Below are 11,249 nucleotides of genomic sequence, written 5' to 3'. Positions count from 1 at the left end.
TAGAGACAGGGAGTCAGGTCAGCAGGACAGGGAAAGGGTCAGGTCAGGACCTGAGAGGTGCAGGGCCAGGCACAGGCATGTCCACAGTGTAACTCAGGCCAGGCCCAAGAACAAGGGCAGCAGTTCCCTGGCAGGGGAGACAAGGCCCTGCAATGAAGCCAGTCACTCTCTGTCTCCCCTGCTCTTGTGCACAGCACATCCCCCTCCCTGTCTGCCTGCAGCCTTTCCATGCCCACCCCGCTGCCCAGCACAGCACGAGAGCCCTGGTCCTGCAGCCCCTCCAGCAGCTCCTGCTGTCCCGGGGACAGAGCCACCTGCCCCCAGCTGGTGCACAGAGACACCTGGTTCTCCTCATTTTCTGTCTCTGAGTGCTGCCCGGCTTTTCTCCTGGGACATCCCTGCTCCCCAGAGAGCTGTTCCCCATATGACTGTGTCCATGCTGGCCTGGCCGTTCCTGCACCCCTGCCCTGTGCTCCCCACAGGGTTCCGGGCTGGCAGTGTTGCTCTGCAGTGAGCACCTGTGGGGCGACGGTTCGTGCTGGTCAGAGTGGGAAGCAGACCCATCTGGATCACCACTGCTGATACTGCTGGCACGTGTCTCTGCTCATGGGTGGGGCTCAGAGTCACCCCAGGGCGTTTGCAATGGCAGGGGATGTGTCTGGGTGGGCACTAGCTCCAGCCTGTGGTATTTCTCTGAGGGTGCAGGAATCACTCTCCAGTGCCCCTCCCCTGGGCATCTTGGGTCCCCACTGCAATCTTCTTCGGGGATTGCAGAGCCCTCATTTCCCCATGCATACCTGGATTTAGTGCTTTACTTTCTGGTTACTCCACTATGGACAATCCCTCATTTTGTGAGGCTTCACTCACTGCCCACTCCAGGCACATGCTGTCCCTGGAGATCCCCTGAGCTCTCTTTGGGGGTCAGATTTCCTTCACTAGAATGGGTATCTCTCATCACCACCATTACCTGTGCGACAGCCCCAGAGAGGTAATTCAGAGACCATTAACTATCTCCATTGTTCATTTAGAGGTGAGCCCTGACTCCAGCCCTCAGTCCCTAAAAGATCACACAGGGACTCTGAGGTCGTGCCCTGGAGCCCATGGAGTTCACAAGCAGAAGAGCAGGTCCTTTTGTGGTGCAATCCCTTGGGCATAGTTTTGACATCAGCTTCTGAAGAAAGGCCAGACTTCAGGCACATCACAGGAAGATCCCCTTTTATTATGGAAATGTTATTCTGGAGGCCAGGTCTGGCATAAGGGTGCCCAGTGCCTGGTCCTGCCTATGCTCACAGGAATATACCACTACCATGAGAGCACTTAGGCCATATACACACATGAGAGCAGAGCAGGACAGTGTGGAAGTGAGGAGAGAAGCCCTGAAATGAGAAAGTCCTACTGTTCTTGGTGGACATGTCTCCAGGAAATCTGCAGCCCCCACGTGAAGGCTGCAGTGAGGAAATGCCTGCTGTAGTAGTGAAGGGATGGTCCTGAGGAGCAGAAGGTCTGTTCCCACGGGCTTTGTCCAGACTCTCCTCCCCTCCACTCCAGCTCCACTGGGTGCGTTGGAGCTCTGTAGAGGGAAGGGACCAGCCACAGCGACAGCAGGCTGCTACCCTCCCCGAAGAGGGGTAGGTGATCACACTGTGACTGTGGCCAGGGGTGCTGAGCTCTCCTAAGAGACATGGAACCCATGGTCTGACCCTGCCTGTACTCATCTGAGCCTGACTCTGTCCCCCTGAGCTCCCTTGGCATCAGAGTCAAAAGAGACACTGCAAAGACACTTTCCGCATTGCCCTGAGGGCATCTCAAGGAGCTCAGACTAGCAGGCTCTGAGGATCCCCAGTCTCTGCTGAGGAAGGGGGAAGACTGGCTTCCTCCTTCAATGCGGTCTCTGAGTCAGATTCAAATGAGAGATTCCTGAGGAGACGTGACATGAACTGGATATATTTTTGTTTGTTTTTTTAGCATGGATGCAAAAGAGAAAAGTAAGAAAGTAATGCACAACATACAACCTTGATGCCAGATATTATGGAGAGTGAATGCACGTGGGATCACTATTGGTGCTGACCTTATACCCATTGGATCAATTTCTTCAGTACATCCTTGAGCTCCTTGTTCCTCATGCTGTAGATGAGCGGGTTCACTGTTGGAGGCACCACTGCGTACAGAACAGCCACCACCAGATCCAGAGCTGGCGAGGAGACGGAGGGGGGCTTCAGGTGGGAAAACATGACAGTGCTGACAAACAGGGAGACCACGGCCAGGTGAGGCAGGCACATGGAAAAGGCTTTGTGTCGGCCCTGCTCAGAGGGGATCCTCAGCACGACTGTGAAGATCTGCACGTAGGACAGCACAACAAAAACAAAACACCCAAAGAATAAACAAAGACTAACCACAAGAAGGCCAACTTCCCTGAGGTAGGAGTCTGAGCAGGAAAGCTTGAGAATCTGGGGAACTTCACAGAAGAACTGGTCCACGACATTGCCTTGGCAGAGTGGTATTGAAAATGTGTTTCCAGTGTGTAGCACAGCATAGAGAAAACCAATGCCCCAGGCAGTGGCTGCCATTTTGACACAGGCTCTGGTGCCCATGAGGGTCCCATAGTGCAGAGGCTTGCAGATRGCAACAAAGCGGTCATAGGCCATGACAGTGAGGAGAGAATACTCAGTCGACATGAGAAAGATAAAATGAAAGACCTGGGCAGCACATCCCAAGTAGGAAATGGCCCTGGTGTCCCACAGGGAATTGGCCATGGATTTGGGGACAGTGGTGGAGATGGATCCAAGGTCGAGGAGGGAGAGGTTGAGGAGGAAGAAGTACATGGGGGTGTGGAGGCGGTGGTCGCAGGCTACAGCTGTGATGATGAGGCCATTGCCCAGGAGGGCAGCCAGGTAGATGCCAAGGAAGAGCACAAAGTGCAAGAGCTGCAGTTCCCGTGTTTCTGCAAACAGCAGGAGGAGGAACCCGTTGAGGGAGCTGCTGTTGGACATTTTCCTCCCTCTGGGCAGAGGGGACTGTCCAAGGAGGAAAAACAGTGACAAGTCAGGAGTGACTTTTCTGATCAAAACTTTCCCTTTCTCACAGACACCCCCGCTAACAAAGACAGAGACAGAGACAGAGACAGAGACACACACACACACACACACACACACACACACACACACACATTGCTTTTCTCCTTCTCAGCAAGACCTTTGTTCAGCTTCCTGTCTGGAGCTCCAGTTTGTGCTGGCTGTGTGTGTCACAAGGAGCATGGACCTCTGCCCACAGACTCTAGAGGGGTCAGTCCTGCTATAGTGTAGAAGGGCAGTTCAACATCTTCACCTCCAAGTCTGAGGCATTTTGACCAGGAAAGCAACAGCAATAACTTTTGGGAGCTTGTTTGTTTGTTTGTCTGCTCTGCAGGGTAGGAATATGCAACCTTTCCACTGCTCTCCRYRTGARGACTAGTGAGTCCTGAGAGGCAAAAGCTCTCCCTGTGCCCTAGGACAGAGCTGGTACACTGGTCTCCACATCAGTCCCATTCCCAGCTGCCTTGGGCATGCATCTCTCTCAGAGGACAATGTCAGCTGCAAGTTACCCTTAAAGGAAACTGGCCCATGCCGACAGGTGGTGGCCACTTGCAAAGCGCAGATCTCCACACTCACCTCCCTTTCTCAGCTCAGATGTCCTGAGAGCAATGGAGAGGGTGGGACATAGCACATGGCTCCAATGATCAGAATAAGGACTCTGTGATGTGCCTCTGGTACAGAGAGAGAACTCAACACTCAGTTTCTAGCCAAAGACACACAGTGCTTATTTCAGCTGCCCACACAGAGCCACCCCCAGCAGCATTTCCAGTTCCTTAGCACCTCTGTGCCTTCTGCAGGGGACATTCAGCTATCACAAATGTCCTGCAGAAGAGCTGTGCCCTTCTCGATGGCAGCACACAACCCAGCAGCACACCCCAGGGAGGGTCAAGTGTCTTAAAGGTGGGGTCTCCTGAAGGGCTCATTCTCCAGCCCCACAGACTGGGTGGCTTTGAGCCCCAAAGGCAAGAAGGGGTCCTCATCCTCTCACTCCATTGCAGATAACTCTGTGGCAGGAACCACAGGGTCTGGGTCAGACACTGTAGCTGCAAATTTCCTCCCCCAAAAGCCCAAGAGCAAGAACTAGAGCAGCCCGGACAGGGGGAGAAACAAGGAGCAACACCTTGATGCTTCTGCCTAGGGTGGCAAACACAGAAAGAGCGAGGGACACTGAGGAAGGTCTTCCCCTAACCCAGCTGTGCACACCACCTCCCAGATGGAGACATCACAGGGCGGTTGCTCTCAGCCCCTTTGTCATGTTTTAGGAAATGGGCAGGTGGCAGCAGAGCTGCTCCTCTCTTCTTCTGGGGCTCTGGCTGCCAAAAGCACAATTCCTGTCCGATATCCCATGGCCTTGAGGGCAGAAGGCTCTGCTGGGTGGCAGAGGAAAGATGAAGGGGGCTTGCTCAGGGGAAAGCATCTGCACTGCAGGGGCTGGCAGAGAACCACCTGCACCCCAACCTCACATGAGGTGTCTTGTAGCAGTTTCCTCTCACTCTCTGACCATCTCTCTGCTGCTTGGAGATGTCCTTSCTGGSAGCTCTTCCTTTTTGCCCACACAGATCCCATCCCACCCCCTGTGATCTCAGCTCTGCCCTACAGAAACCTCCAAGCAGCAGGAAACTGCACAGCGGCATCTCTCTGTTTGCAGGTGTTAAAGAGCAGACCAGAACATCTCTGATGAGACTGGCAAGGTGATGTTGGTGCTGTCTGTAAGCTGAGTGGTGAAGGCACTTGCAAACCTATTCATCTCTTAGTGTGATGGTTAAGAAGCCTAGCCCCTTGTTTAAACCTGACTGCTGCATTTCCATTCCCGCCATGCAGAGACAAGTCCTCTTGAAAACTCCATTCTCAAAATGTCCTTCTGGTGAGCTGGAGCTGTGAGCAGCTCTGACCCACGCAGCACCCACTCTATGGGAGAATGAATCTGCCCTGCCAGGGGTCACCCCTCCCACCCAGGGCTTCTCCCTGCAGCGCCGTGGGGAGCTCCCCAGGCAGGCTGAGTGCTAACCCTCACAGCCAGCAGAGTCACTGATGCAGGCACACAGCACCCTGGGGTGCAGGGACACTGCTCTGAATCATAGCCCTAGGCAGACCAGGGTGCACTCCCCGGCTTCACATCCCTGCAGCAGTTCCTGGGAAACGGAAGCCAGATGCCCTGTCCCTGTGACAGTATGACAGGAAATCTCTGCTCTGAAGCATCTCCTCCTTCCCTGCAAAGGAGAAGCCAGCAGACTGATAGGTTTAAAACCCTATCAGTCACAGAATTGGCTGAATTCAGAAGACCTTTCCAGGAAGCTCAGTAGTCTTGCTCTACAGCCAGAGACTTACTGTACAAAGACTTACTGTACAAAGATCTGTGAAGATTTCTCCCACAATGAGCTCTCCTCTGTCCTCCCACTCCAAACTACCTTTCACATCTCACTGTCTTATCTCATCTTATGTCAGCAGCAGCAGTCAGTGATCCTGCACACAACTGTCCCTGGGCAGTGCTGCCAGGTTGCCATAAGCTCCCTCTGTCCCTGAAGACTGGCCCCACTCAGGAACAGGGGCCTAGTTAAAGGCATGAATTTCTCTGTGCCTTGAGCTCCCTCCTCCTGGGGAATGTTCACTGAAGTAGACTAAAATAATCAGCTATTTTCCTTTTCTAAACAGTGGAGAGAGATGGATTCCAGCATTGCAGTTTATTTCATCAAAGGATGGTTATCTGCAAGAGGTGGMAATGTCCCACTCTGGAAGTCCCTATTCCCATCTCTTAACTAGGCAGGACATCTAGATGGGGACAAGAAGAGAGTTCATTGATACATGGTTCAGGTTTTCATTCAGATGAGCCAATCTAGGCATCTCATGCCTGTTTCGAAGCCCCTGGGCTGGAGTGGGATTCAGATCCCTCCCGTGAACCCCACAAACACACAGGAGGTGGGATTCCCTTACTAAGCCAAAGTGAGCAAAACAGAGGTGTATGCATGGGAGCTCCTTGTCTAAGCTCCCATTGTGATCACTGGAGATGGAGGATGGGAGTCAGTTGTTCACGCACAAACACCTGGTGACAGCTGAAGAGAGAGAGGTGGTCCCCGGCATGTACCAGTGTCTGCTTGCTCTGATGGAACAAGTGTGAGACCTGAATCCTTCTAGAGCATGAGGTGGGGGCCAGGTGGGGGATTTTCTTGGCTATCTGAAATGACACTAGATGCCTACTACAATTAGAGCCCCACTCACTATGAAACTGAGACACATGAAGATCCCAATATTACAAACAGCTAATTCAATTCAGTACAGACACTTGATTTCATGACATAGAAATACGCCGGCATGGCCATTTCAGATGCCTGGGTGTCCAGCACAACCACATGTCTCTAGTAGATACAGCATGGGACTTACAGGAAAGTCATGCCCCTTTGGAGTGTGTGCTGGGCAAGTGTTCCAGGGCATCTTGGGTTTCCTACCTGTGCCCAAACAAATGAATCCCACCACTGTCTTTAGGCAAAGTACTGTCCACATCCAAGCATGCTGCATAAATGGGATGCACATCACACCAATGTCTCCACCGTAGTCGCTGCATGCTCAGACCCTTCTAGCTCTCCTCCTCCTGAAACTCTTCTCACCCCCCAATATGATATGAACCTAGACTAGGCTAGCGATGTCCACAGAGTGGCTGGATCACAGGCTGCCCAGGCCCAGGGACTTCTTCACTGGCACCTTGTCCTTCCTGGGGATTGGTTCAAGGATTCTGTCACAGGCCCAATGGTGCTGCAGAGGCAGCTCAGGTAGCAAACCCCTCTCCTGGCATTCCTGCACGGCCCAGCTCTGTTTCTCCCTGGCCTTGGGCACTGCACGGTTTGCTCTCTTAGTGGCAAACTCCTTTCACGATTACATTGCCACCTGCTATCCATGACAGACTGTCATCACTTGCAATCAAAGCCTTTGCATACATCAGGTCCTTGGTAACAGGTTTCCCTGTGACAAATCTTCGGTTGGCGCCACAGCTGCGGTTCTGTAGCCAAAATATATGCAAACACATACAGCCTGGGGAGCAGGCAGGAGCAAATGGAGATGCACAAGCTGTCACAGGACTGCCACATGGTTGGAATACCTGAGATGTGGTGGGATCACTCGCATGACTGGCGTCCTTCAACGGCAGGGTAGAAGTTCTTCAAGAGAGACCACCAGTGAAGTTGAGGAAGGGGATGCCCTATGTGTGAAGATGTAGCTTGGATGTATGGAGCTCTTCCATGGGATGGACCAAGGCAGGCAGCTCTGAAGGGCAGAGGAGCTCAGGAAAGCCAGCAGGTCATTAAGGACAGCACCTGTCAAGCACAAGAATGCCCCATAATGAACAGTTTGTAAAATTAGTAGACATCTCTGGAGCCCAGCTTGGCTAAACAGGGAACTCCCACGTGAGCTCCAGGGCAATCAGGCAGCATACGGAAAGGGGAGGAAGGGTCAGGCTGCAAAGGAGGAATTTAGAAATATTGTCCAGCAAAGTTGGGATGATGTTAAGAAAGCCAAAGCTTCCCTGGGACAGAGACACTTGCAGGGGATGTGAAGGACAGGAAGAAGAGCTGCTACTGCTTCAGTGACAGTAAAAGAAAAAACAAGAAAATGTGGGCTCACTGCTGAAATGGGGCAGGGATTCTAATAACTCCAGCTCTTCTTAGCTTCAGTCTTCACCAGCAAAGTTCCCCAGGTTGTTGTGCCTAGAGTCAGGACTCCTGAGGAGAAAACCAACCTGCAGTGCCTAAGTCCTGAGTGAGGGATGACTTGTAAGAACTCAACCCATACATGTCTATGGGATTGGATGGCTGGCATCCATGGACAGGGAGAGAGCTGGCTGCTCTGACAGCAAGGCTGGTCTTTGTCATCTTTGAAAGGTTGTGGAGATCAGGGGAGGTCCCAAAGACCAGAAGAAGGAATATGCTGTGCCCATCTTCTTAAAAGGCCACAAGGACAAACCAGGGAGCTGCAGGCCCTTCAGCCTCATGTTGCTGAGGAAAGTGTCATGGAGCCAGTCCTCTCAGATCACCTTTCTGGGCACATCATGAAGCACGTGCTTGGTAACAGTCAGCATGGATTTACTGAAAGTAAATCATTCCTGACCCACCTGATTGCCTTCTGTGATAAAAGACCTGCACTTGTGGAGGAGAAGAGAGTAGTGGATGTCCAGTAGACATCCAGATGGGCAAAAAGCTGGTTGGATGATGGAGCTCAGAGGGGTTTCATGAATGGGTCATGCTTGTCCAGGAAGCCAGGGAAAGGTGGGGTATGCAGGGGTATACCCTGCATCCTGWCCTCTTTGAAAGGCTCATCAGCGGGACAGAACAGCACGTGCACCAGGACAGGCAGAGACCTGACTGGCAGAGGATTGACCCCGAGGAGAAGACCCTGGATGCTACAAGGGGTGCCATATGAGCCAGTGATGTGTGCTCACCACAAATGAGGCCAGCTGCATACAGGACTGTGTTAGGAAGAGCATGGCCACCCAGGCAAGGGCAGTTCTTATCCCCCTCAACACAGCACTGGTGTGGCCATGTCTGGAATAGCATGTCCCAGTGTGGGCTGCCCAGTGCTGGAGGAATGGGGAGCAACTGGAGAGGGTCCAGAGGAGGTCTGCCAAGATGGGGTTGGGGGCCTGAAGCACATGGCCTGTATGGAGAGGCTGAGGGACCTGGGCTTCTTTAGCCTGTGACTGCCTGTGACAGGGTGGTTTCAGAGATGATGGAGCTTTTCTTGGTAGTGGGAAGCAGCATGAGTAGGGGAAAGAGCCACAAAGTGCATCTTGAGAGGTTCAGACTGCACTTCAGGTAACAAGAATGTCACTCATATGGTAGTGCTGTGGTGCAAGAGGACWCCCAGAGGGACTCCATGATCAGCCCCTTGCCTTTTGTTTCAAGGAGCAGCCAGCTAGGACAGAGGGACATCAAGAAAGGTGGGGAGATCCTGCAGTGAGAGCAAAGTGAGGAAGCAGGTTGGGTGTCTACAGGCTGCAGAGAAACAGGCGAAGGGTTGGGACCGCATAGGACAGCCTGTGGTGGAGATGACAGAGGGCAATGCCAAGGCTGAAACCCTCCAAAAAAACTGAGGTCTTTGTCTGCTTTGCTATGGCTAGTGTCTCTGCCACAGAGGCCTACGAGAAGATGACGTTTCCTTACAGCACTGTGGCCTTGCTGCCTCCTCACCTGCACGGAGCCCAGGAGGTGCTGTATCGTTCTCCTGCACTAGGCATTGCACACAACCCCACCCTGACACTGCCCCCAGGAAGAGCCCTGAGTGACATGTGAGGGAAAGGATCTCCCCACGAAAGGGCTGGCTGTGGGTCTTGGCCATTCTGCTTGATAACACAAATCAAGGTTGTCTTGGCATCACAGCCACCTGCACATTGCCTCTGCCTACCTGCAATCAGGGCCTCCAACTTTCGGCTCTAATCAGCCCCTGGGGAGCCTTTGTCAGTAATGGCCCTCAGTGGGACCCATTAACGCTTCAAGAAACTTGGGGATTTCCTTCTGACATAAACTTCTTGAGAGGTTGCTTCAGTCTCCTCTCAGCTTCAGAGGTTTATGGACTCAGCACCAAATACACCCAAGGAGTCATTAAGATGCAAAAACCCCTAAGGAGCCATGCCTCTCCCCATAATTTTCTTCAGCTCTTCAATTCTTGTGCTGTGGCTAATTGGAGAGGTTTCAGGAGTGTATTTACAAGAGGAAGATTTCACTGAGCAGGAAAAAAAAAAGGATTTCTGCTTTTAAAGGTTTCCCTATTTTTAAGCTTACAAACTAGAGTGATATCCACCTTCTCCAACTGATATTGATCCTGAGTGTCTCCTAACGAAGTCTAGACATGTAAGAAAAGCACCATCCTGGAGGTCAGACAGCCATGCAAAATATTCCTCCCCACCTCCCCAGCCCTGCCATTTCCCTCATCAGCCACTGGGGACTTCGATCACTCTTGTTCAAATCTAACCTTTTGCCACTCAAGGCTGCAGTTGAATGTTACAGCTCATGTGCACCAATTCCCACCTGCTTTCCTTAGAGAACTAGCTGCAAACAGGCACAGAAGGATTTGTCTTAATTGCCATCAAACACAAATAAACTTGACCCAGTGTCATAAGAAATAAAATACAATCCTCAACTGCATGTCAAGTCCAAGTTGTCTCCAGTGAGGGCCACAGTCTACAAGGAATAACCTTCCTTGAAATGTTCTTCACAAATAGATAGGAAGGGATGGACAGAAACACAATACAGGAATTGGCTGAAGAGAGAATGGAACTCCTGAAAGATGAGGCAAGYTTTACACTCCCTGCAGCTTAAAGCAGCATCTGGAGAGTTGAGAGGTATCTGAATGATAAAGAGTAAGGGGAGGAGGAAGACTGGAAAACTATGGAAGGTGCATAGGCCCAGATCGTCTGATGCAGAGTTGACTTTAGAAATGATCAATTTAATCAGGACATGTAGAAATATGTGAAAGGTTCCTGAGATTAAATCCACAGCATAAGAGAGAGCAGTGGTAACACAAGTTAACGGGCAAATCAACATTTCTTCTACTGAGTTTCATTCCTTTCCTCAAAATTTCCATGATGCCATCATGGGAAAACACTGACATTTTATTAAAATTACTCAGTCATTTCAGCTGATGAAAATGTGGGGGGGGGGGGTTTTCTTTTTTGTAATACTGAAAACAATTCTTCACCTTTCCAGGCAGAGCTCAGGTGTCCAACCGCAAGCACCCAGCAGCACTTGGAGAGGCCCCAGTGTCTCTGAGGGACCTGCCTGGGCCTGGCAGCTCTCACAGGGGACCTGCGGGAGACCAGAGCCCCTTGGAGCTGCAGAGGGAGGCTGGGCAGAGGGGACCAGGGCACCTGCAATGGCAGCAGCCACCCATGACCCTGTGACTGCATCCCACCCCAGTTCTGAAAATCTCTTTCCTTTTCAGACAAAAAGATAATGCGGAATGACCCCAGAAGACTAGTATACTGAAACAAAACAAATGAAGAAAGACAATAAGAGCACAAAAAAGGTGCAAAGTATAGCAAAGAATTTCTTTGCTTTAAATCTTTGCTTCATTTCTTTCTTGTTTCATTTTTAATGTCATTTTCTAAACTTTTCTGTTATAATCTGGCCTACACCATTAAACAAGATATTTCTGTCTAGCACAGAGCCCAGTGTTCAGAAAACCACCCCTATACAC

General features: G+C 51.4%; 1 protein-coding gene across 1 annotated transcript; it reads right to left on the bottom strand.

The window, feature by feature from the left end:
• Positions 1–2,069: 2,069 nt before the first annotated feature.
• LOC112964014 (olfactory receptor 14J1-like) lies at positions 2,070–3,024 on the bottom strand. Its single transcript, XM_026061582.1, has one exon. The coding sequence runs from the start codon at positions 2,988–2,990 to the stop codon at positions 2,070–2,072; it is 921 nt and encodes a 306-aa protein (XP_025917367.1). The 5' UTR covers positions 2,991–3,024.
• Positions 3,025–11,249: the final 8,225 nt, after the last annotated feature.

This window comes from Apteryx rowi, unplaced genomic scaffold (genome assembly GCF_003343035.1).
Source record: "Apteryx rowi isolate R43461 unplaced genomic scaffold, aptRow1 scaffold_1824, whole genome shotgun sequence".
In the NCBI taxonomy this organism is placed as follows: domain Eukaryota; kingdom Metazoa; phylum Chordata; class Aves; order Apterygiformes; family Apterygidae; genus Apteryx; species Apteryx rowi.
Note: the sequence above shows the minus strand (reverse complement) of the source record. Positions and strands in the feature narration are given on the sequence as shown.